This window comes from Vipera berus, assembly GCF_964194415.1.
Source record: "Vipera berus genome assembly, chromosome: 2".
Taxonomy (NCBI): domain Eukaryota; kingdom Metazoa; phylum Chordata; class Lepidosauria; order Squamata; family Viperidae; genus Vipera; species Vipera berus.
In genome coordinates, this window is record NC_138203.1 from 58,093,310 (window position 1) to 58,120,797 (window position 27,488).

At 39.6% G+C, this 27,488-nt stretch overlaps 1 protein-coding gene across 1 annotated transcript in view; it reads left to right on the plus strand.

The window, feature by feature from the left end:
• The window catches only part of ADAMTS19 (ADAM metallopeptidase with thrombospondin type 1 motif 19), a gene marked incomplete at its 5' end in the record, with an annotated part of 123,768 nt that overhangs the window by 64,464 nt on the left and 31,816 nt on the right, over positions 1–27,488 (plus strand). The window contains 8 exons of the mRNA XM_081316933.1: positions 9,196–9,301; positions 15,776–15,916; positions 16,864–17,014; positions 18,087–18,188; positions 22,228–22,358; positions 23,239–23,411; positions 25,179–25,306; positions 25,709–25,829. Of these exons, the coding sequence (XP_081173059.1) occupies positions 9,196–9,301; positions 15,776–15,916; positions 16,864–17,014; positions 18,087–18,188; positions 22,228–22,358; positions 23,239–23,411; positions 25,179–25,306; positions 25,709–25,829 (1,053 nt within the window). The remainder of the gene's footprint in view (positions 1–9,195; positions 9,302–15,775; positions 15,917–16,863; positions 17,015–18,086; positions 18,189–22,227; positions 22,359–23,238; positions 23,412–25,178; positions 25,307–25,708; positions 25,830–27,488) is intronic.

A 27,488-nucleotide genomic window follows, 5' to 3' on the forward strand; every position in this document is an offset into this window, starting at 1 on the left:
TTATTTTTCCCATCCGGGCTTGATTTTGAGACAGAATGCTTTGCTTGCCTATATAGGCTATCTCCATCAGAAAGAAGCAATATGATCCTTTCAGTTTTGCTGGTGGCTTTTGATACTAATGCATGATTTTTTTTCTTTTTTGAAGTTGTTTGTTGGATTTAGACTTGGAGGCACCATTTCATGCTGTTTTTCATCCTTCCTGGAGAGTGTTGCACATCCTATTGGCTCTTCATGTATTGCTTTTGAATAACATTAGCTGGTCCAAAATACCAAAACTAGGCTACTGACTTCAACCAGCATATAGCAAATAGGGTTGTGCAGCAGTTCTGATAAGTATGTTTCTGAAAAGTACCGTATATACTTGAGTATAAGCCGACTCGAGTATAAGCCGAGACCCCCAATTTCACCCCCAAAAACTGGAAAAAGTTATTGACTCGAGTATAAGCCGATCCGCCGTTCTGCAAGCCTCTGCCGCCAGCAGAGGCTCGATCCGCCATTTTGCAAGCCTGAATACACAGGAATACCCTGTGTGGCCGCGGCTCGTTGGCAGGTCTCCGTTCCTCCTGCCGACCTTTGGGGAGGTTTGGGCGCCTCCCCAAACCTCCCCAAACGTCGGCAGGTCTCCGTTCCTCCTGCCGACCTTTGGGGAGGTTTGGGCGCCTCCCCAAACCTCCCCAAACCTCGGCAGGTCTCCGTTCCTCCTGCCGACCTTTGGGGAGGTTTGGGCGCCTCCCCAAACCTCCCCAAACCTCGGCAGGTCTCCGTTCCTCCTGCCGACCTTTGGGGAGGTTTGGGCGCCTCCCCAAACCTCGGCAGGTCTCCGTTCCTCCTGCCGACCTTTGGGGAGGTTTGGGCGCCTCCCCAAACCTCCCCAAACCTCGGCAGGTCTCCGTTCCTCCTGCCGACCTTTGGGGAGGTTCGGGCGCCTCCCCAAACCTCGGCAGGTCTCCGTTCCTCCTGCCGACCTTTGGGGAGGTTTGGGCGCCTCCCCAAACCTCGGCAGGTCTCCGTTCCTCCTGCCGACCTTTGGGGAGGTTTGGGCGCCTCCCCAAACCTCGGCAGGTCTCCGTTCCTCCTGCCGACCTTTGGGGAGGTTTGGGCGCCTCCCCAAACCTCCCCAAACCTCGGCAGGTCTCCGTTCCTCCGCGCAGACCTGCCGACCTTTGGGGAGGTTTGGGCGCCTCCCCAAACCTCGGCAGGTCTCCGTTCCTCCTGCCGACCTTTGGGGAGGTTTGGGCGCCTCCCCAAACCTCCCCAAACCTCTGCAGGTCTCCGTTCCTCCGCGCAGACCTGCCGACCTTTGGGGAGGTTTGGGCGCCTCCCCAAACCTCCCCAAACCTCGGCAGGTCTCCGTTCCTCCTGCCGACCTTTGGGGAGGTTTGGGCGCCTCCCCAAACCTCCCCAAACCTCGGCAGGTCTCCGTTCCTCCTGCCGACCTTTGGGGAGGTTTGGGCGCCTCCCCAAACCTCCCCAAACCTCTGCAGGTCTCCGTTCCTCCGCGCAGACCTGCCGACCTTTGGGGAGGTTTGGGCGCCTCCCCAAACCTCCCCAAACCTCGGCAGGTCTCCGTTCCTCCTGCCGACCTTTGGGGAGGTTTGGGCGCCTCCCCAAACCTCCCCAAACCTCGGCAGGTCTCCGTTCCTCCTGCCGACCTTTGGGGAGGTTTGGGCGCCTCCCCAAACCTCCCCAAACCTCGGCAGGTCTCCGTTCCTCCTGCCGACCTTTGGGGAGGTTTGGGCGCCTCCCCAAACCTCGGCAGGTCTCCGTTCCTCCTGCCGACCTTTGGGGAGGTTTGGGCGCCTCCCCAAACCTCGGCAGGTCTCCGTTCCTCCTGCCGACCTTTGGGGAGGTTTGGGCGCCTCCCCAAACCTCCCCAAACCTCGGCAGGTCTCCGTTCCTCCTGCCGACCTTTGGGGAGGTTTGGGCGCCTCCCCAAACCTCCCCAAACCTCGGCAGGTCTCCGTTCCTCCGCGCAGACCTGCCGACCTTTGGGGAGGTTTGGGCGCCTCCCCAAACCTCGGCAGGTCTCCGTTCCTCCTGCCGACCTTTGGGGAGGTTTGGGCGCCTCCCCAAACCTCCCCAAACCTCGGCAGGTCTCCGTTCCTCCTGCCGACCTTTGGGGAGGTTTGGGCGCCTCCCCAAACCTCCCCAAACCTCTGCAGGTCTCCGTTCCTCCGCGCAGACCTGCCGACCTTTGGGGAGGTTTGGGCGCCTCCCCAAACCTCCCCAAACCTCGGCAGGTCTCCGTTCCTCCTGCCGACCTTTGGGGAGGTTTGGGCGCCTCCCCAAACCTCCCCAAACCTCGGCAGGTCTCCGTTCCTCCTGCCGACCTTTGGGGAGGTTTGGGCGCCTCCCCAAACCTCCCCAAACCTCGGCAGGTCTCCGTTCCTCCTGCCGACCTTTGGGGAGGTTTGGGCGCCTCCCCAAACCTCGGCAGGTCTCCGTTCCTCCTGCCGACCTTTGGGGAGGTTTGGGCGCCTCCCCAAACCTCCCCAAACCTCGGCAGGTCTCCGTTCCTCCGCTCAGACCTGCCGACGTTTGGGGAGGTTTGGGGAGGCGCCCAAACCTCCCCAAACGTCGGCAGGAAGAACGGAGACCTGCCGAGGTTTGGGGAGGCGCCCAAACCTCCCCAAAGGTCGGCAGGTCTGCGCGGAGGAACGGAGACCTGCCGAGGTTTGGGGAGGTTTGGGGAGGCGCCCAAACCTCCCCAAACAGGAACGGAGACCTGCCGAGGTTTGGGGAGGTTTGGGGAGGCGCCCAAACCTCCCCAAACGTTGGCAGGTCTGCGCGGAGGAACGGAGACCTGCCGAGGTTTGGGGAGGTTTGGGGAGGCGCCCAAACCTCCCCAAACAGGAACGGAGACCTGCCGAGGTTTGGGGACGTTTGGGGAGGCGCCCAAACCTCCCCAAAGGTCGGCAGGTCTGCGCGGAGGAACGGAGACCTGCCGAGGTTTGGGGAGGTTTGGGGAGGCGCCCAAACCTCCCCAAACAGGAACGGAGACCTGCCGAGGTTTGGGGACGTTTGGGGAGGCGCCCAAACCTCCCCAAAGGTCGGCAGGTCTGCGCGGAGGAACGGAGACCTGCCGAGGTTTGGGGAGGTTTGGGGAGGCGCCCAAACCTCCCCAAACAGGAACGGAGACCTGCCGAGGTTTGGGGACGTTTGGGGAGGCGCCCAAACCTCCCCAAAGGTCGGCAGGTCTGCGCGGAGGAACGGAGACCTGCCGAGGTTTGGGGAGGTTTGGGGAGGCGCCCAAACCTCCCCAAACAGGAACGGAGACCTGCCGAGGTTTGGGGAGGTTTGGGGAGGCGCCCAAACCTCCCCAAACGTCGGCAGGTCTGTGCGGAGGAACGGAGACCTGCCGAGGTTTGGGGAGGTTTGGGGAGGCGCCTAAACCTCCCCAAACAGGAACGGAGACCTGCCAAGGTTTGGGGACGTTTGGGGAGGCGCCCAAACCTCCCCAAAGGTCGGCAGGTCTGTGCGGAGGAACGGAGACCTGCCGAGGTTTGGGGAGGCGCCCAAACCTCCCCAAACAGGAACGGAGACCTGCCGAGGTTTGGGGAGGTTTGGGGAGGCGCCCAAACCTCCCCAAAGGTCGGCAGGTCTGCGCGGAGGAACGGAGACCTGCCGAGGTTTGGGGAGGTTTGGGGAGGCGCCCAAACCTCCCCAAACAGGAACGGAGACCTGCCGAGGTTTGGGGACGTTTGGGGAGGCGCCCAAACCTCCCCAAACAGGAACAGAGACCTGCCGAGGTTTGGGGAGGTTTGGGGAGGCGCCCAAACCTCCCCAAAGGTCGGCAGGAAGAACGGAGACCTGCCGAGGTTTGGGGAGGTTTGGGGAGGCGCCCAAACCTCCCCAAACAGGAACGGAGACCTGCCGAGGTTTGGGGAGGTTTGGGGAGGCGCCCAAACCTCCCCAAACGTCGGCAGGTCTGCGCGGAGGAACGGAGACCTGCCGAGGTTTGGGGAGGCGCCCAAACCTCCCCAAAGGTCGGCAGGAGGAACGGAGACCTGCCGAGGTTTGGGGATGTTTGGGGAGGCGCCCAAACCTCCCCAAAGGTCGGCAGGTCTGCGCGGAGGAACGGAGACCTGCCGAGGTTTGGGGAGGTTTGGGGAGGCGCCCAAACCTCCCCAAACAGGAACGGAGACCTGCCGAGGTTTGGGGAGGCGCCCAAACCTCCCCAAACAGGAACGGAGACCTGCCGAGGTTTGGGGAGGTTTGGGGAGGCGCCCAAACCTCCCCAAACGTCGGCAGGTCTGCGCGGAGGAACGGAGACCTGCTGAGGTTTGGGGAGGCGCCCAAACCTCCCCAAAGGTCGGCAGGAGGAACGGAGACCTGCCGAGGTTTGGGGACGTTTGGGGAGGCGCCCAAACCTCCCCAAAGGTCGGCAGGAGGAACGGAGACCTGCCGAGGTTTGGGGAGGTTTGGGGAGGCGCCCAAACCTCCCCAAAGGTCGGCAGGAGGAACGGAGACCTGCCGAGGTTTGGGGAGGTTTGGGGAGGCGCCCAAACCTCCCCAAACGTCGGCAGGTCTGCGCGGAGGAACGGAGACCTGCCGAGGTTTGGGGAGGCGCCCAAACCTCCCCAAACGTCGGCAAGTCTCCGTTCCTCCGCGCCCTGCCTGCCTGCTTCTTTCCGCTGCGGAAAGAAGCAGGCAGGCAAGGCGCGGAGTTTGGGGAGGTGCGCGCGCACCTCCCCAAACCTCCCCAAACTTCGGCAGGTCTCGGACGGCGGTGGCTTGGGAGAGGTGCGGGCGATCCCGGAAGCACCAAAGCCTCGGCCGCGCACAAGTCCTCGGTAAGTTTTTTTTTGTTGACTGGAGTATAAGCCGAAGTGGAATTTTTCAGCCCAAAAAGTGGGCTGAAAAATTCGGCTTATACTCAAGTATATACGGTATATTTCGGAATGCATGGGAAAACAAATGTAACATGTATTCTATATGTAACAAAGCAGTAATATTTCATGCAGTTGCCAGAAAAAGACATGGCTGCTTTGGCTTGACATAAACAAGTACTATAGTCCTATATACTCTGAAGTACCCTTTGGAAATGAAATCTGTACCACCTCACAGCTTCAACAGTGAACATTTGATAACTTTTAACATTTTTACACAGCCCAAATTCTGGTTGTTTTATTTATTTTTTACTTATTTCACTTATGACTTACCTTTCTACCCTATCAAGTATTCAAGGCAACTAATAAACTTTGGAAAACAAAAAACTGAATTTAAGAAGTTACTTAGCACTGAAGAAGTGCTGAAATTAATACAAAAGCTAATTCATTGTTAAACGTTTGGTGAAATATATCAATATTTATTTATATTTTCCTAAAATCTGAGAAAGCAGAGATCCAAAAGCAACTCTCAACTGGTATTTTACTGCTGGTGAAAATGAAGAGCCTTGACAGGAGTTACATCTTCAAAAAAAGTCTCACTTCCTGGTCTGTTTCATAGTGGGAAATGTAATTGTTAAGAAGTCAAGCCTTAAGCCGATTTGGGACTTTAAAGTTTATTATAAATGCTTTAAATTGTGGTCAGAAAGCAATTACTTACTAATGTTTTAATTAAGTAAAAATCACATAATTCCTGAATCTTGTGCCAATTAGTAGCCTACCTACAATATTTATACCTATTGCAACTTCTGGAAACTTTTCAAGGGTAATTAAAGGGTTTCCAAATCTGATCAGTTTATGAAGATTACCAGCTGGTGAATCTGATGCAATTGCGTTTATTGTGTATAAAGTCCTATCAGATCTGAGACAAGACTGTTTGAAAGATGGCATTCATTTTAGAATCTGTTTGTGTTTCCTTTAGAAACATTTTTTTGGCGTTACCACCATTTTAGGTATGTTTAGCAAGTAATATGAAAAATAGCCTTCTTGTAGCTGCTCTGAGACTAGAGATAGAATACTCAATCATTAAAAGGAAGAATATTTTTTTGAGGGAAGAAACTGTCTGAAAAAAATCCCTTTTCACACAGTTTTCGCTAATTGTAGATACTACAAACCAGAGAAATACCTTATCAAATTACTTCCCATCTTTTTCATCCATAATTCATTGTAAATTATTGAAAACATTTTACCTTCCTTATACTTCTATTTTTAGGTTTTGTATATGTCATATTAATTTATATTAAAGAAGCGATAGGGATTATTGATCTTTGACACAATAATTATTTTTAAGGTACGATTTAGCCTTGGCCCTCTGCCAATGATTTAAACTTGTTATAAAGCTTCTGAGGCATGCCAGCACAGGTCCCTGGAATGCATCACCCTCTGAAGGCTGATAATGTCTAAGGATTCATTTCACTTTGAACCAAGAATTTGAAGCCAATGTATACTGGATATTGCACAAGCACAGACACAAAGGGAGAAGAAGGGAAGTAGAGTTTTAGATATGGGTCAAGTAACAATAGAAATATGTTTGTCCAGAGAAATGTATATTTGCCTGTTCCAAACAGTATTACATTTCCTTCTGAATGAAAAATATTCAATTTATTCTGAGTGAAGGTGGGTTTGCTCCTAGATCTGACCTGCTTGCTGGGCTAAACCTGCCAGATTGTAATTGAAGTGGAGATATGTGTACTTTAAAGATTGCTTTAATAGTTTCTTCTCTTTTTCATTTATCCTCCCTCCCTCCTCCTGTTTCTTCTTTTGTAGATTTCATGTATAACTTGATAATCAAAGTTGCATTGAATCTAATAAATAAAAAAGCTGGCTTTTTATATATTTGAAATAAATCCTTTAGCATAGATGGAAAACCTAAAATAAAGTTCCTTTTTATTATTTATAGCTTGTGGGTTTTCTTATACAATTTATATGATTTTTCACTGAAAACCATGCTCAGTAAATTTATGCATATATCTACATTCAGTGGAATGTCAGCATTAAAAGGCAAGACCACTGTTAAGTAGCAAAATTTGAAGCACAAATGTAAACCAAATGTACATTCTTTTTGCCAATATATCATTTCATCCTGGTTGAGACAAACAATAGAGAATTTCTAGGAGAGACTTCAGTGAGTGCTGATCGACACACTAAAACATTTGGACCATATGGAGAGCTAAATGTTGCTATGTGTTCAGTCACCGAGTTGCTTACCTGAAATGATATGTGATATATTTTCTGCTTATCCATTGCAATCAAAGGAGGTAAGAAATAGTCAACCCAAACCTTTAATATCTGTTTGGTTACAGTTGGTCCTCACGTAACAACTCTAATTGGGACTGGTCTGCTAAGCAAAATGGTTATTAGATAAATTGTCATGTGACTGAACCACCTAGCAAAAACAGCTCCTGTAGTCGCAGTTGCAAGCCTTAGGCAAGGACAGTGCTGTCATTAGTCAAGGACTCCATGCTTCTCCTGCTCTGCCCTGCTGATCTCTTGCTTCACCTCCCTCCACGCGAGTAAGCAGTTGCCACATGTGCCTTGTCAGAGGAAGGAAGAAGACAACAAAGATCACCTGGGACAGTAAGGGTTGGCAGGTATAGCTGGGGGCACTGAGTGCAAGTGGGGGGCAAAGGGCAGAAATGGGGGGCAGATAGACTGGTGGGATAAACACACACTGTGGTCATAAATGTGGGAAGGTTGACCACCCAAATTTTGATCATGTGATCATAGGCTCTGCAATGTCCATAACTTTGAGGACCAACTGTAACTACCATTCATTCAGTGCCTTTGTAACTTCAAATAGTCACTGAATGAATGTTTGTTAAGAGAGGACTTCTTGCAGTGTTCTGGTGATAGCAGAAGTAGTTCATTGCTCTCTTTCAGAAATTGGGCTAATAGATTGATGATGCTCATTTCTTGTTTCAGGATATATATACGTGTCTTACAATCTCCTATAGTTTCCTCAGTATATTTACTCCCTATTTTATTTATCACCACTGTATCATTTTATTTTATTTTTCCATTGCCAGTCCATCTGTATATGTTTATGTTACTTCTCCAAGGTTGAGATTAATGCAGTGTGAAATGAATGTCTCAGGCTGTTGTGAAAGTTTTGCTCTCAGCTCTTAGATTAATTTCTAGTTACCTTTTATGATATTTCTACATTCCGTTGCATTGCTACTGTCTTGTTACTAAATAAATGTATAAGAAGCTCAGTTCAACAGGTTAGCTTAATTTTAGAATTTGTGTTAATGCCAAAACTAAGTCAGGGAATGCATTTGTAATAGAAAGTATGGTTTTACTAGTAAATTCTTGCCAGTCATAATATAGAAAGTATGGTCAGTTTGAAAAGGGTTTTCAAAATACATTTTGGGAACCTATGAAGTTATACATCACTATTGTATAATTGGATTGTTGATTAATAACACTCATTGCAAGTCCTCATTACTAACCCATTCCTTTTTAAAAGAATAATTTGTTCTGGATGAACTTATACTATGAGTGGGAAAAAGCCACTTTCTGCTAAGAATGCTCCATGATGTATTAATTTCAAAGTCACATTGAGATGAAATCCTTATTATTTCATCCAAAATAGCACATATCACAATTTGAATTTACATTGCGGCATGCATTAAAATCATGTTATTTTGTACACAGAGAAATTTGGCATGGAATATGTTAAAGATATGTTAAGACAGTATTTGTTAGACTGTTATTACACTAAATAGTAAACTAGGTCTAGGCTACTAGACTATTATTTTTATCCTTTTGTATTTTTTTTTCTTTGTATTTGATTCCTTCAGAGGAACTGCACTTGTTTGCCCTATGCCTATGGTATTACTAGAAAATGTCCACTGATTTAAAAAACATGGGTTGGGGAAAACAAAACCTTTTAGAAAGGACATAATCACAAACCAAAATATGCAATAAATCATTTAAATACTATCTAAATTTCTAGCACATATGTAGAAAAAAAAGCCAGTAGTAGCAAAGCATATATACCAACAGTATACTGATTTAGTCAATATGGGTAACTTCTTGTAACCTTGCATAATAAAACTCTTAATTAAACATCACACTTGAAATGTCCATTATTATGTATGTTTTTAGGGATGCATCCTAAGAAAGCAAGATATACTGTATCTATTTTAATTGTTATACTTTTTGTCAGAAATTAAAGAAACTTATCAGTATAATATTACTGGGGAGGGGTATTTTTGGTAAGCATATGCAAACATTAGTAATAACAGGAAATGAATTTACTCAGTTAATATCAAATATGGTAAATAATTATCATTCTTATATCTTTTAGGAATAGCATATTTGAATGGCATGTGTAGTGAAAAACGAAAATGTATAATTGCAGAGGACAACGGTCTGAATCTTGCATTTACTATTGCCCATGAAATGGGTCACAAGTAAGTAAATGAAATAAGCAATATCTATGTTTGCAATTATATACAGTGGCTTTTAGGGGAAAAAATAAGCCCCGAGTTGACACATTTGATATTTTTGCTTTTTGTATGCTGCTGGGTTTTTTAAATAGCATGTTTTATACATTCCACATATAAATAAAAATATTTCATATGATAGGTGATTTGGGAATATTGCAAATAATTAAATGATAGAAACAGAGACTCCAGGAGAAGAAGAGGCAGAGCCTAGGTGTGGAGTCAAGGGAAGACTCACTCTAGAATTGTTATGTGTCCACAAATGCTCCAAGTCCAGTTCTCCCTTGAATTCCTTTGACTCTTATCCAGTGCCAATTTAGTGCTGACTCTTAATTGAGCAGAGTCTTGTGTATAGGCTTGAGCAATAAATCTTCTTAATTGAACTTAATCGTCCTGATTCTTTGTGCTTGGCAAAGACTTATTTAGAAAGCAAGGAAAATTATTCTTTTTTTAAAAAAAAGGAATGAATTTTTGGATTTCCAGAAACTGGATGGAATATTTTCTGGATATGAAATTTCATATGAAAAAGAACAGAAAAATTCTGACATCAGAAGACATGAGATTAAAGAATTTTTTCCCAAGGCCATAGCCTACACCTGCTTTTACAATTGAGTCCAAGAGGATCTTTACACTGTGGTCCTCCTGTCCACAGGGAGGAAGTATCCTGCTGAAAGCCAAAATTAATGCAATCCCCACTCAATCAGCAGGTTTCTGGATAAATAAGCCATAAACTTGAGTCAGGTTTCCTCCAATTTATTTCCTGTTTAGCAGGACTGACTTCCTGTTTCAGAACTTGATTGAGAGACGTGGGAATCAAAATGTGGTTAGAAAAATATGCAGGTGAAACCTCAAAGATGGGAGAATTGAGCATCTTTTCTCATCATATGGCCTCAATATTTATATAGGTGCTGTGGGACAAACAAAGGAATAGGAATGGGAATATGTATTTGTCTATTTCTATCCTTTTATGCTCCGGTATTTATTACAGTGTTGTTTTGTTAGCTTCTCAGTTCAGATATGGAGTCTGTCAAGAGTATTGGCAGAATTATCTTATTCTTGTAACTGAAAGTAAAATTTACTTCTGAGAATTCTATTTTACAATTTAATAATAAGATTTGTTTGGAAAAAAAAACCCAAAACTTAAATAAAAACAGACTTGTAAAGTATTTATTCATAACATCAGTACATTATCAGAGGGATTTTTAAAGCCTGCCATTGTTTATGCAATCATACAAAAAATGTAGAAAAAATCATTTTCAGGTGGGATTTATAAGAAACACTTGCAATGGATAATTTATTTGAACCAAAACATATTTGGTAACATTTGATTTTTCAAAAAAGCAATTATAAATATGAAATTTAAATCCTGCAAGTTAGCTGGTGATTTGGATATATCAACTGCAGAAATTTTCAGCTCATTCTCAGGTTTTTTCTTAAGGGCTTATGGAACAGAAAGAAACAACTTACTGTCTCCCATTTTCAAATAAAATAAAGCTGTTAAAATGAACTTGTCTATGTCAATAAATGAAGCACAAGGAAATTTGGTATAAGGAATTGTTGTTCTTCAATTCATGTAGTCATTTCTGACTATTCATGACCCAGTGGACCTCATTTCACTAAGGGTCTTCCAGTAATTGCTTCTTTGAATTTTTCTGAGCATATACATGTCTCATCAATTAGAATTTTTTTTCCTAGTTTCTTTTTATTTATTTTTTTATGTATTTTAAAAAAAAATTTACAGTAACAATCTTTAGTATTTAATAAACAATACATTGTCTGGGTTTATATGTTTAACATTAATTGTAATACAATTTCCATCCCTACCCTTTATTCTGTTTTTCTAACCATTTATAAAAAATTTCCCATGTTTGAAAGTATTTTGAATCTTGCTTCTCCTTCATTTTCAATGTGAGCCTATCCATTTCTGCACAGTCCAAAATTTTCTTAATGATGTCTTCTTCAGATGGTATTTCTTCATTTTTCCAGTATTGAACAAATGTAATTCTCGCTGCTGTTAATGTATGTAATATTAAGTATACACATTTCTTATTATAATTTTCTGAAATTATGCCTAAAAGAAATAATTCTGGTTTATAGTCTACATGTGCTCCTATCATCTTTTCTAGTCACCTATGTATTTTTGACCAATAGTTCTTTGCTTTAGGGCATGTCCATCAAAGATGATAATATATGCCTGGATTTTCTCTGCATTTCCAACAATTGCTAGACATATTTTTAAACAGTCTTGCAGGTGGTAAATTCCATCAATAGAACATTTTATATAAATTTTCTTTATAAGTAGCTGCCCTTGTTATTTTGTAGTTTCTTTCCCATACGTTTTGCCATTTTTCTAACTCTACATTGTGCCCAAAGGTTTTTGCCCAAGTTATCATTGTTTCTTTAAGTTGTTCATCTTCCATCTTTAAATTTAACAGAAACCTGTACAGTTTCTTAATCAATTTGTCATCTGATGACAATAGCATCTGGTCTAATGTTGTGTGATCTTTGTAAAAACCATATATTTTTGCATCTTCCTCATATCTCATTTGAATTTGCAGATGTGGCCACCATGATAGCTCAATGCCCTGTTCTTCCAATTCTTGTTTAGTTTGTAGTTTCCCATCAGTATTCAAAATATCTTCATAAGTCACAAGTTTCTCATAATTAATTAAGTTTGGGTGTACGAACGCCTCCATTGTTGAAATCCATCTAATATTTTCATATAAGTTCTTGATTTTACCTTTTCCCATGTCAAAAGCAGAGCATTTCTTACATAGTGGTTTTGAAAGCATTTGTGAATTTTGCATGCCATCCAAGTTGTAGGTCATGCCCTTCTAGGCATAATAATCTTTTTTTCCTAAGAGTTATCCATTCTTTTAACCATGTTAGTGGGGTTGCTTGATAGTACAAGACCTAGTCTGGTAGCTCAAAGTCTCCATTTTCTTTTGCTTCTTGTAACATTTTCAGTTTGATTCTAGAGTAAAAAAATAAATGCATATCAGATATACTAGCTGGTTTAGAGGGGATGAATTGGCCTGATAAACCTAAGAAAAAGGCACTGGACCTTTTTATCAGTAGGTACCAAGCCTAACAGGAAGGTATTATCAGTGGTAATATAAAATTCCAAGTGGGCCTAATAAGACTGATGAGTCATCCTCTAAGGTCAAGGTAAAAGACAATATACCTAGGAATTCTTGGCCATTTAAGAGTGAAGCAAACAGAACTAACGCCCTGGAAAAGCTATTTATTTTACTTATTTGTTAAATTGATAATCTGCCCATTTCACTACTGTTACAGCTCTGGGCTGCAAAGTATAAACATTTCATTAAAAGTTACTCAAAAGCTTTAGAGACCATATACCAAGAAGCTGCTGAATTTGGTTTCCATTCCTCTCATTGCCTTTTCTCCTTCTGTGACCTTCAGGCTTCTGATTAAAGCCTGCAACAAATTGGTCCAATGTCTTTGTATTTACAAATACAAGAATAATTCCTGTGCAAAAGAATTTCTTAAGGATTTGCGCCTGGCTTCCTGTACACTTGGTTGCTTGTTGATTAATGAATAAAGCATTGGAGTCCATTTTGGATTTTTGTGGTTTTTCCCCTGCAGATCTCCAAAAGCCAGAGAAAAAGAATGTGCTGTAATGGGAGTATCTCTGAAACAAGCAGCTGCTAATTAAGGAAGTAAGTGAGAGTGTTTCTCAAAGATAGGAGAGTCATTAGTCTAGTCTACTCTACATATTAGTAAGAAGGGAGAGAGGAATGAGAATCCCAGCTCTGTCCTCCTCCTATTCTGTGAATGTTCGCAGGTTAAATACGGATCTCCTTTGCTTCTAGGGAAAGATGTAATTTTCCAACTCTCTCCCAGGACTTTGAATATAATTTATTTCTGGCCATTAGTTGTCATGGCTTGTTTTGTCTTGGCAGACTGAAAGGTGGTCCGATGATCTCTTTTCAATCCAAAATTTGTATTGGAAAGGAGTCCACATACGCAAACTGTTTTCAGTGTGTTAGCCCTCCCCTCAATACAATTGAAGAGAGCTTTCCTGCAGTGCACAACAAGGCATTCCCAGTAATGTACAGCTTCTTCATCCCTGTTTTGAAAGTGCAATAGGAAAAAAAGCTAGAAGCTTCTTTGAAGATTCACATTTAAAAGCAATTTGTAGTAATTATTTTTTTTTACTGTCAACTTTTTCCCCCTAATAAATCTCACTAATCAAATTGAGTTGTTTCTTGGTTTTCATTTCAGTCCTAATTGTTGCTGAAAGTTATGGACTGAAGTGTAGTATCTTCCTGGACTGATGAATTGGTTATTAATTATATTTTAATTTAGAAGAAGGAGCTTGTGATCTGAGTCACATTCAGCAACCGGTCTTGGTGTACTATAAATAGTGTAACATCTTTTTTCAAAATAAATATAGGGTTGGCAAGGTACTTCAGGTGGCTGTAGAACTGCTTCAAATATGTCAATAGTTGAAGCCTAAATTTGGGTTATGTTAATATTAATTGACTGACCTTGGACTCAAATTGAAATCATTCTGTCATTTTTGTGGTTGCATCTTCGTTAATGGCTGCTCCATTTCTCTGGTGATTTTTTTTTCTAGTCTCCAGTAGAAGATCTGATTCTTCTCTGATGTGAAGTGAATCATTTCAGTTCATGTCAATGTTCTGATTTCCAGAATATCAATGTTTAGCCTTGACTCTTCTGCTTGTCTTGGTTCTTCCTTATGATCACACCGGTGCTATAATATCATTTCAACATTGAATTTTCTTTTTGCCTCTTGACACACTGACAGGTAGACATCCTCTGAACATTAATACAGCTACTTCATAAGCTTCAGTGCTGTGATATTTTCCCCTGCTCTTTTTACCTTCCAATATTCAGGACTTGTCTTCCACTCTTGTGAATATCCTGCTAGTGAATGTCTGATTGGTTTGCTTGGTAGAATATTTGAATTGCTGCCATATCCTTTCAGTGGAGCTTATTTAGTCTAATCCTTCATCTATGAGTTGCCCATACCTTCTAAAAATATACATTGTCTGCTGTATGATATCATAACCTAAATGCACAAATTCCTTCACCACAAGACAGCCTACATCTTCACTATAAGATAATGATCCAGGACTGGAGACAGGAAAATAAGCTTCTTATAACATTTATTTTCCAGACTGGGCAGCTAAAAATATTTTATTATTAATTTGTTATTTATTGTGGTTATTTATTTGTTAATATTATTTCGGAGGTTATTTATTTTGCTTGTTTTAAATTTGTTTGCTTATACTGGGATAGTTAACTACTCATAGTTGGCCAACAATCAGAGTAGCATATAAAACAAATAAATTTACATATACCATAATTTTATTGATATATGACAGCCCTTAAAATATGTTGGATGTATAATTAGCTGAATATCACCTACTGAATTTCATGACTAAATGGAGATTTGAATCTGCATCTATTCCTACTTTTTAACCACTATACTGAGGGCTACATTTCTGTACCAAATGGATGATGGAAGTCTTTTATCTCTCTGTTTTGTTTTGTTGTGTTATAGTTATTTTCTTCTTCTTGCAAAGGAAATGGCAATACAGTACAGGGTAGTTCTCGACTTATAATAGTTTGTTTAGTGACCATTCAAAGTTACAACGGCACTGAAAAAAGTGACTTATGACTATTTTCCACACTTACAACTGTTGCAGCATCCCCGTGGTCTCGTGATCAGATGGTTGGCCACTGAGTCATATTTATGACAGTTGCAGTATCTCGGGGTCATTGGCCTTCTGACAAGCGAAATCAATGGGGAAACCGGATTCACTGTTAAGCGTATTACCAACTTAACAACTGCAGTGATTCACTTAACAACTGTGGCAAGAAAGGTTGTAAAATGGGACAAAGCTCACTTAACTGTCTCGTTTAGCAACAGAAATTTTGGGCTCAATTGTGGTCATAAGTTGAGGACTACCTGTAACCCAGGTTTTTTTTTCTGGTGGAAGCAAAACTTGTTGTAATGACAAACAACAATTATTAAGTACAAACCTAAGGCTGTTTATTTGAGTTATGATATACCTCAGATACTTTTCTGAAATAAGTCAGACCGCAACCAATAATGTATTATATTGCTTAGCAAAATGTAAACATATCTATCTAGTTAAACATGAATCTGAACCAAATGAATACATTCAAGTAATCATAGTCCTGTTTATCATGATTTGTTGAATAAGCCAATTTGGCTGGATTCATTGAATACACTAAGCCACAAATTAAGGATTATAAATAAGAATGGCTAAGAATATTGCAAGCATTTTAAGGTTCTGCTTTATATTGGAAATTTACATTCTTAATTCTATGTTGGAAATGTGAGTACAAACTTTTGGTTGAATATTTAAGATGCTGCTTTTATAGTGTTCTTCTCTTAAATTATACTGTTTTACAAACTTGTTTCAGCATGGGAATAAATCATGACAATGACCACCCATCTTGTGCAGATGGTCTTCACATCATGTCTGGAGAATGGATCAAAGGGCAAAACCTTGGGGATGTTTCATGGTCCCGCTGTAGCAGAGACGATCTAGAAAGATTTCTCAGGTAATTCATTCAAGAAGTGATGTAGTTACAATAACGCTTTTATTTTGTTCAGTTATTTTTTTCTGGTGATTATAAATTTCAGGTATGTCAAGCTTTCAGTACCTTATAACAGTTTCTATATCTGATTGAAAAGAACCATGTCTGAAAATTGCTTGCTATTCTTCAGAAATATTATTAGCCAGTGCTTACCCGAGGGAAAAGCCATTCTTACTAATGTATTTCTTTAGATTTAAGCATTATTGGAGTACTCAATAAACATTAGTATTGACTTAAAAATTAAAGCCCCATATCATGTACATAGTGGCAGTTGTAATATATATATATATATATATATATATATATATATATATATATATATATATATATATATATATATATATATATATGACTTTCAACAAAACAGAATTGTTTTAGTTAGATGGACACTGAGTTTAATTATTTAATAACATTCAATGTTACGAAGTAAGATGAATGTCCCAGATTGTGATAGAACTCTAGTTACTAATTTGCTTCCAGTCAATAATCTTTTGAATTTCTCATACTTTTGATATATACTTTTGGAGACAAAAAAGATGTTAGAATTCCTTAGCAAGGTGATAAAAGAGAGGAGAAGAGAAGCTATGAAATGCCATGATTGGAAGGACTATGCAGTGATTCCATCTGTATACCTACTTGTAAAAATGAGCACTTTAGTTCTTTCTTCTTTCCTTCCTTCTAGAGAGGCATATACTGTATCAGGAGAAAAGCAGATTACGAAGGAACTTGCCTTCCCAACTCCTTATCTATATACAACAGACCGAATCGAGGTTACAGCACTGGGTGTTTTCTTGTAATTAGAAAATCAAAATGGAAATCATTCTCAGTAGTTAGAAAGTTAGTATGTTTGAACTAAATATTAGTACAAAGTAGTCTCTGTTATTATTCACCAATCTCTTATGCATCGCCAGGTCAAAGGCCAGTAACTGCTTGCTGCATACAAATCCCCAGAGCCTCAATTTTGTGATTATTCCTTCAAAGCTCCCTGGGATAAAATACACTGCAGATGAACAATGTCAGATTCTTTTTGGACCATCTGCCTCTTTCTGCCAAGAAATGCAGGTATTTGGACAAGATGATCTCCAAGGTCCTTCCAACTAATTATTATTATTATTATTATTATTATTATTATTATTATTATTATTATTATTATTATTATTATTATTATTATTATTATTATTATTATTATTATTATTATTACTATTATCACTGGAAGTTTTTAAGAAGAGACTGGACAGCCATTTGTCTGAAATGGTATAGGGTTTCCTGCCTGAACAGGGGGTTGGACTAGATGACCAAATGAATTAGTCATCAAACAACAATTGTTGTTGTTGTTGTTGTTAATTCATTTTGTGTATTTTAGCAAACCAGTTTGGCCTAGTGGTTAAGGTGCTGGATTAGGAATTGGGAAAGCAGAGTTTCTAATTCTGCCTTAAGCTTGAAAGAGAACTGGGTGACTTTTGGGCCAGTTATTCTTTCTCAATCCTGAGATGAAGGCAGTGAGCAGTCACTTCCAAAACTGTTGCCTGAATAATTGCCTGGACTTGTCTATGTAGTTGCCAGGAATCAAGTTAGACATGAAAGGGTGGAAAAGGCAGTTTTACTTATAAACTATGTGAAGAATAAAATGGGATCACTGTCATTCTAGCCTTTTATTATTCTTTAAATTTAGTGTTTCTGTAATGTAGTGATTTTGAATTTATGTATTAAAAATATCCCAGTCAGATTCTTTTCCAGGGAATGTACAGACAGAAATTGTTTTCAGGAGACTCATTACAGTCCATTAAACTACATAAAGCTAAAACTTTACATTGGTTAAATAATTGCCTTTACAAAGTAAATTGAAGATGGAAGGAAAAATAGTACCAGAAAAGACAATCCCAATTTTGTATTTATGTAATAAATATATTTATGTAATCCCAATTTTATATTTATGTAATAAATATATTTATTTATATTTATATTTTTTATTTTGCAATCAGATTTGCAGTATTTCTGTTTTGAGTTCATGAAAAGAGAAGATATTCTATAGCAAAAGTAGAATTCATTTGCAGCTTCTTAAAATATATTTCTTGTGAAAGTTTTATAAACAACATTTATGTACTCTACTTTTCTATTGTTTATTTCTTTCCAGCATGTTATTTGCGCTGGGTTATGGTGTAAAGTTGAAGGTGAGAAAGAATGTAAAACTAAGTTGGATCCACCGATGGATGGAACAGATTGCGACATTGGAAAGGTGCATTATAACACCATTAATTTTTAATGTGAATTTGTTTACATGTGATCTTAAATCTATATTTCATTGAACCACTTTTATTTAAAAAGTGATTATTCCAAAGTGCCAACTAATTGATTTAAATATTATACCTCCATTAATATACAGAAGATATTTCCTCAGCAGTTGCTATTGTTTAATTGAAGGCACTTAATTATCCTATTTCTAGTGTTTTTTTAAATCTATGATTAGTTTCAAGTATTATTGCTAATTTATTATCCAGGATAATTTCAAATAATTTAGAATAATAATATCATACTAATTTAAAATCAAACTGGCACTTCATTTTCAATCCCAATAAAACTTGTGGATCTATCAGTAATAAGAGTTGAGACCCTTATTTTCAGAAGGGAAATATAGCTGAGTAAAATAAATAAGTCATTTAATTAAGTGAAATCCATAAATATTTAAATCAACGGAAGTCTCATACAATCAACCAACAACAGGAAAATCCTTATCCTAGATTATTGTAACTAATTCATAGCATTCTAGGCCCAAACCTCACCCAGACTATTAGGTTTCTGTCTAATGGATTTTGGACTTGTATGGATTTAATATAAAGATTGTAAAAATTTACAATAGTTAGTGAGTCTCAAGTGCATGTATCAAAACAACAGCTTATCCCAGGGAAATTAGTGACCTGGCTTATTTAAGGAAGCAAAATAACATTAAAAATAAATCTTTTAACAACAACAACAAAATCTTTTTGAGGGACCTAGTAATGCTTTTGGATCATGTGCAGTCATAAAATAATGGGGATGAAGATATAGGATGGGAAAACTAGAAACAGTTTCACTGAAAATAAAAGGGTCGGCAGGAAGCCATGTAACTCAAATTTGAAATAAACTTCTATTTTATCTGAATGCTTTTCTTTGCTAGAATAGATGCAATTGTTAAACCTCCATAAAAGGGAGACTAAGAGAATTTGGTAATTGAGATGGCTAAAAGTAACTATATAGTCAATGTAATTCTATTTCATTAGTTCCATGGATAATATGGTTGCTGCCAAAATTCTCAATTTTATAGCAGAAGCTTCAAATGATTATCATAAGATATCAGAGCAGGCAGAAAGCTTTTAGGATTTTTCTCTTCATAAGCCAAAATAAATTGGCCTTTCTTTTGTGTGGACATCAGTTGTTATTTGAGACATTATGCAAAGCTGAACCAGCTTTATTTGTGTGTGATAAGAGTTGATTCATGATGCACTGTGGTCTTTGTATGTCTCCCACAAATACTTTTGATTGCAGCTATATTGTCCTATACAATGTATTATGTGGATTGCAAATTCAAATTTTTATAGGCAGGCTAGATTATATGAAAATAATGTAATGAATATTGTCTCCTGTATGTAACTCCTTCCAAAATATTCTAGTTTTAAACAAAGACATGATTTGGAAGCTTCATTTCCAAAATCTAACTCTACAGTTTCAGGCATTTTGTGCCCTATCATTGATACAACAGGTAAAAAGACAAAATGTGCACTAGCGTAGACTACATAATTGTTTAGCAATAACTGTGCTTTAAGAACTAAGTAGTAACCATGTCTCTTTCATTCTAATTTTTCCCCTAAGTAGAGAAGTTATAATGTAAAAACTAACATTTCTCTGTTATGTACATATTGAATTTAATTAGAAATAGTTATACCTTTCAAGAAAATTTGTTTGAATAGCTAGAGCAATAGTGAATTTATCTGAAGGGAAGACTTTTCCCTCCAGCAAATAATCTCGCTTTTAAAAAAATGAGTTCTCCTGTATTTACCAAGAATGCATTAACTGAGGCAAAATTATACTTTTATTCTGTTGTTGTTGGAGATCCAGCCGGTCTGAGTCTGACCGATTGCGGTTAAGAACCTTTACGAGGTCTTATCTCGCAGCGATGAGGACAGCGAAGTCTAATTACTTCGCTGCCCTTATCGCGTCCGCAGATAATCACACGGCCGCCCTGTTTAGGGTGACTCGCTCCCTCCTTAATCAGGAGGTGAGGGAGGAGCCCTTGCAGGGGCAGGCCGAGGAGTTTAGCTATCATCTGACGGACAAAATCGCTCAGATTCAAGCTGGTTTGGATTCTGACTGGGCAGAGACTGACGGGGAGGAATCGAGCGGTCTAGAGAATGTTACCTGGAGTGAATTCGATCCTGTGACCCCAGATGAGGTGGACAGGATCATGAGGAGACTGAGTTCCGCCACGTGTTTATTGGACCTGTGCCCCTCCTGGCTGGTATATGCAGCCCAGGAGGAGACATGAGGCTGGTTCCAGGCAGTAATAACTGCTTCTTTGAGGGAGGGTACCTTCCCTGCCGCCTTGAAGGAGGCGGTGGTGAGGCCCCTCCTCAAGAAGCCACCCTGGACCCGGCTATTTTGAACAACTATCGTCCAGTCTCCAACCTTCGCTTTCTTGTGAAGGTGGTTGAGAGCGTGGTGGCACTTCAGCTCCCTCTGTTCCTGGAGGAAACTGATTATCTGGACCCGTACCAATCAGGTTTCAGGCCCGGGTACAGCACGGAGACGGCATTGGTTGCGCTGGTGAATGATCTTTGCCGGGCTCGGGACAGGGGTTGTTCCTCTGTCCTAGTCCTATTAGACCTCTCAGCAGCTTTTGATACCATCGACTATGGTATCCTACTGCGGCATCTCAGGGGGTTGGGAGTGGGGGGCACTGTTTTACAGTGGTTCTCCTCCTACCTCCTGAGCCGCTCGCAGTCGGTGTTGACGGGAGGGCAGAGGTCCGCCCCGAGGCCTCTCGTTTGTGGAGTTCCTCAGGGGTCGGTCCTCTCTCCCCTCTTGTTCAACATCTATATGAAGCCGCTGGGTGAGCTCATTCGTGGTTTCGGGGTGGGGTATCATCAGTATGCTGATGATACCCAGCTTTTTCTTTCCACCCCAAACCAACCCAGTGATGCCCTCGACGTGATGTCCCATTGTTTGGAGGCGGTCCGGGTTTGGATGGGGAGAAACAGGCTTCGTCTCAATCCTGCCAAGACTGAGTGGCTGTGCATACCGGCATCTCAGACTAACCAATCTTTTCCATCGTTAACTATGGGAGGGTGAGGTGTTACCCCCCATTGATAGGGCCCGCAACTTGGGCGTCCTCCTGGATTCACAGCTCAGTTTGGAAGATCATATAGGAGCCGTGGCCAGGGGGGCTTTTGTCCAGGTTCACCTGGTGCGCCAGTTACGGCCCTATCTGGACCGAGATGCCCTATGCACAATCACCCATGCGCTCGTGACCTCCCGGCTAGACTACTGCAATGCTCTCTACATCGGGCTGCCCCTGAGGACCACTCGGAGGCTTCAGCTGGTGCAGAATGCAGCCGCGCGAGTTGTGATGGGAGTCTCCCGATATTCCCATGTAACACCTCTTCTCCGTGAGCTGCATTGGCTTCCAGTTGCCCTCCGGGTGAGATTCAAGGTGCTGGTGATGACCTATAAAGCCCTAAATGGCATGGGCCTGGATTATCTGAGGGAGCACCTGCTGCCAGCGTCAATTTCCCATCGTCCTGTGCACTCCCACAGGGAGGGCCTCCTCAGGGTACCGCCAGTCAAGGATTGCCGACGAGCGATCCCCAGGGGGAGGGCATTCTCTGTGGGCGCGCCTGCCCTATGGAATCAACTGCCAACGGAACTCCGGACTGCCCCCGACCTTCGTTCATTTCGCCGGGACCTAAAAACCTGGCTCTTTGAGCTATCTGGTCTGGACTGAGGGGTTTAATGTTTTTAAATTGTGTTTTTAATTTTTTGCGGCTAGACTTAATTTAATTTTATTTTAATTTTATATTGTATTGTTTTTAAATTTTGCCTTGTAAACCGCCCTGAGTCCTTTGGGAGTAGGACGGTATATAAACCGAATTAATAAATAAATAATAAATAATAAATTCCTCTCTGCTTTGCCATTTTATCAGTTATTGTAGCATGTTCAGTGTGGACTTCCTCTTGAATTTATATAGTAAAATATTTTGAGTGTACTTCATATATTTTAAAATAAAAGCTGACTTTTGTAATAGTGGTGTAAAGTTGGAGAATGTACCAGTAAAACATCTTTCGCTGGACACATGGAAGCAGAATGGAGTACCTGGGGCTCTTGTAGCAGAACTTGTAACACTGGAATCAGCAGTCGACAACGTAGATGTGCTAGGTAAGCAACAGCTTATTTGTGTTCTGCTTGTTACATTATTTAATAAATTCCAAATTAGTTACGGACAGATGCACTGTCTACTAAATCAACAATGTAAAGAGGATATTACACAACTAGGTTTGTGATATTACATAAAATTGTACATTATCAATAAACTCAAATATTTCGAGCTGTGATAGGCACTCTCAAATATATTTCTTTATATACAATTCATTTTAAGAACAGAAAACTAAGTAAGTAGTATTTGGTTTGTATTTCAGGTTTTTAAATAAATGGTAGAATTGGGATCTTTATACAGATCATTACTCAACTCTGTGTATTTTGGGAGTATGGCGAAGAATTCACATACATTAAGGACAATTCATTTCAACCTTTCCTTTCCTGTTTTGTTATTTATCAAATATATTAGGATGCACCTTTTAGAATATCTGATCATGGTGGCCCCCAATCTATCAAAATTAGAAAAGGCTGAGGAAGGGAGAGTCAAATAATCATCATGGTTTAGCCTAATTCTAGTTTGGTACCATAATATTCATAGAGAAATTTTTTGTAACAGTTGCTGTTAGTTGAATACAATAGGTTCCAAATATTAAATTCTCTTTACCATTTAAAGACAGGCTGTACATAGGAAATCACTATTATTTTAATTGTTTGTAAATAGTATAGTGCTTATATATTGGACTGGGATTATGCATCCCAGTGTGTGATTTTGAAATGAAAGTGTTCTAGCTAAGGATAAAGTGATGTGATGTGATGTGAAACCACATACTCCTCCTTAATTCCACAGATACAAATGTGATGGCACTAATAACAGTGTAAACCATGCAAGCCATGTGCACACAACTAAATTTAATTTAATAATTATTTTTATTTTTCCTAGTCCAGGTCATGAAGAAGCAGAATGCCAGGGATCAAGAATTCAATACAAAATATGTGAGAATCCCTCTTGTACTCCTGGACTGCCTGCATTCAGGGATTGGCAGTGTCAGGTCTTCAGCATTAGGCTAGCGTATCAGAAACATGTACACCAATGGCAGGCTGTTGTAGATGAAGGTAAGAACAGCCTTATATTTAATCGCCACAAGCTTACTGTCAAAAGTACATTTGTGCAATACACATATACCCACACAAAGTACACATGCATATACCCACACAAAAATCTGCACATATGTATTAAAATAGATTTAACAGTTCATTGTACCCGATAATTATACTAGTTCAATAAACTAGTAGGAACCATATCAGTGACATTAACTAATCTAGTGAAAACAATGATAGAGTAATGCAGTTTTAAAACTTTATAGTAGATTACTTAAGAAATACTTTTGTGTGCTTTTTTAAAAAGGAAGAATGGTTTCTTGCATTTAAATAAATAATATAGCATGCAATGGATTTTGGCAGATATAAAATAAATACTAGAATTATATATTTTAATTAATCATGAAGCATTTTTTTAAATGTAATTTTATCCATACTACAGATTGGCAACAAAATCAAAGAAGTATGTTATGAACCTTATGACTAGTCATGTAATGCTGATATTGGCTTTTGTGCACTTCATCACATAAATATAGTGATAAAAGCTTGTGTTGGAATACATGTTTTAGCATTTAGAATACCACAGAATTGTTCAGTTTGAAATACAAAATGCAAACAATTCATAAAGTAAGAATTGTATGATCAAATTCCTAAAGGTTGATCACTAAAAAAGTGCAGATTTAGTCCTAAAATGTCTCAAAAAGTAAAATAATTTATCAGCATTTAATTCTCATATTACCTTGTTTCTTTCAAATATAATCAGAATGATGCCATTTACTATAAAGATAATGAAGTCATTCTTTGCAGTTTAGCGAGAAGCTGAGTACAAATAAATATATTTTCCTTGGCCATAATTACTGGAAAAAGTCAAGGTATTTATCATATTGTGTCTATTTTCAAATAACATTTTAAGTTAATACCAGTCTGCTTTGCTACTTCAATGAAGAAACAAACAAGTAAAGATGGATTTGAGCCTCATTTTTTTAGCCACATTTTTTGTTATTGTGAAAGGGGAGGAAAATTGCTCAGGAGTGCTATATTACATGTAGAATAATTCCATGACTGGATGTCTATGATTTGTAAACATTGATTTTTAAAAAATGGATTGTTACAAGAATTGTGTATTACTATTATATTTTTATAATATAACATATTGTTTATTTATAATGCAGTATATATAATAATAGAGGTGGAAGCTGGAACTGAAGTGGAGGAGGAGTTAAAAGAGTGGCTAGCCTGGAATCCTGGAAGGAGAGGAAACAAGGGAGATTAGGCCCCGCTCCTCAACCCTGAAATGTTTATCTGGTTGTTCTGTAGTGTGTACAGTTAGTCTGGTGAAATTATTGTAAATAGGGGAGTAGCAATACACTAACTGCTCTGATCAGTCTCTCAGTGTCATTTCTTGCACCTGACAATGATATAGCAAACCGAGAGCATGGCTGGCTCAGGAATTCTGGGAGTTGAAGTCCATGAGTCATAAAAGAGCCAAGATTGCCTACCCCTGGTCTAGGGATTAAGGCATCAGGCTAGAAACCAGGAGACTGCCAATCATTGTCTCTTAACCCAACCCATCGCACAGGATTGTTTTGGGAAAAATAGGAGGAGATTTTGGGCTGTCAATTAATAAATCAACACTATTCAACCATGAAAATCTTTAACGTTTTCCAATAATGTACTCATTAAGTCTCTTAAAATATATATATTATAACCAGTACTGGATTATTTGAATAGTTTAAAACTATTTTCAAATCACATTTTTTAAAAATGTATTTATTCACATAGAAAAACCATGTGCATTATTTTGTTCTCCAAATGGAAAAGAACAGCCAATACTGGTAACAGAGAAAGTGATGGATGGAACTTCCTGTGGCCCTCAAGATCTAGATGTATGTGCAAATGGAAAATGTCAGGTAAATCTTCCAAAACTAACTATTATGGTTTAATTATTTTGAAGTACTTTTCCCTTAATTCTTTTAGATTATGGATGTCATCTTTAAACCTAAATTAATCTGCAATTTAAATTTAGAGCACTGTAGAAGAAATTAATAATAATGCTATATTTTTGTATGTATGAAGTGGGAATTTTGAAGGAGGGTTTCTTAAAACCAATCTTTTAAGGAAAAAGTGATAAAATTTCTGATGTGAAAGAATAATTTTTTTAATTCCGTTTGCTGTCCAGATACCTCAAAATAGTTCAAAATAGGTTATCACATTTTATTATTAGTAAATAATATATTTCTTACTAATTATAGTCTAAATTGATCCTTTGGCCTGGAGTGGACAATGTGCTATTCTTTCTTTTTTTACTTCAGAAATTTGGCTGTGATGGCATATTGGGTTCTTTGGCATGGGAAGATCACTGTGGTGTCTGCAATGGAGATGGAAAATCATGTAGAGTTGTTAAAGGAGATTTTAATCATACTCGAGGAGCAGGTAAACATCTTTTAAAATGTATTAATTAAATTCTGCAAAATTTGTAAATGCGATGAGTATTCTGCAGGCTATAAATTGTGTAGTATCATCCTATTTTTATGTTATATAAATTAAAGCACATCATTTAGGAAAAGTGTTTTAGCTTAATTTTACCCAGTTTCAACCTTGTTGCTGAGGAAATTATGAACACATACAGTAAGAATAAGTGTGTTGTAAATCCAACTCCATTCTTTTGGATACACGATCTTATCTGGGATTATTTTGTGTACCTGAACAGTAAATATTGTTCTGGATTAGAATGTTATCAACACTAGAATTTTAAACAAAGGACAGAAACAAGATCATTTGCCCCCCCCAAAATTATTTCATTTATAGAAAAAATGAATAGGTTTTTTAATATTAAATTAACAAAATACAAATAAACTCATACAGCTACATTAAAGAATCAATCCAACCTCAAAGCTAACCAACATAGGAATAAGAAAGGGAAGAAAGGGCCTAGAAATGATGCTAGAAACACAATGACTCCTCAAACTTTATAATCATATTACTTAAAAGTCTTGTTCCTTTGTCAAAAAAAAGCTAATTCAAATATTAAAAAGATGCCAGCTGCAGATATCAAACTTCTTCTATTGTTCTATATAATTCTTGAGGGAAGGTATGCTCACATATCAAACAAATACAAAAATATCATCACAATGTTTATATCGGTTGCATAATTAAGTAATTACACAAATGATATAAATAGTAGCAGAAATTGTAAAAAAATAAATTTAATTGTGCCATCTGGAGTACATTGCATCCAGTGGCCTTGTCTGTTATTTTGGGTGGAAGTTGGGACAGAAATGTTATCCATTGCACCTGAAGTCCACTAAAGCAGAGGTCCCCAACCTTTTGGGTACCAGGGACCGGTTCCATGGGGAAAGGTTTTTCTGCGGACCAGAGAGTGTGTGGGTTTGTGTGCTGCCTGCATCCCGGTACCGGTCCATGGACCAGGGGTTGGTGACCCCTGCAATAAAAGGGAACTGAGGTTTCACTTTAATCGGAAGCAGAAAATATATTAATAATCAATTAACACATCAAATCAAACAATGTTTCACATTGAAAATTAGATTTAAATTGATGGAGTTAAATGAAAATTAGATGTTTTCATTGTTTGGGTGTTTCTATGTCCTGTAAAGAAATTGCATATAGGATAAAGAGTGCAAAAATATGAACTAGATGTTTGAAGTTTTTATAACTTGAATCTGTGCTTAAAATTGATGGAAAAACCTATATGCAACTTCACAGCTTCTGGACCAGCATTTAATGAAACATTAAAGTTTCCTTTTAATGATAAAATGAATGCTGCAATATCACAACATGAGCTCTGTCGCTCACATATGTGGATTCTACATCACAATGCAGATAAAAAAAGGTGGTGCTTGCATAACAACATTGTAATGCTTGTATCATAATTTTTCAGTCTGGGCCCCCAAGTAAGCCTACTCATGCCTAAACTTGAAGAGTCTAGATACTGAAATTATATTATTGAATATATTATTATATTGTATTAATTATATTACTTATATTATTGTTGTATTTTATATATTATATTATTGTATATTTATTGTAGTATATTATATTAATTATTTTAAGAGCTTAAATATTCTAAAATAG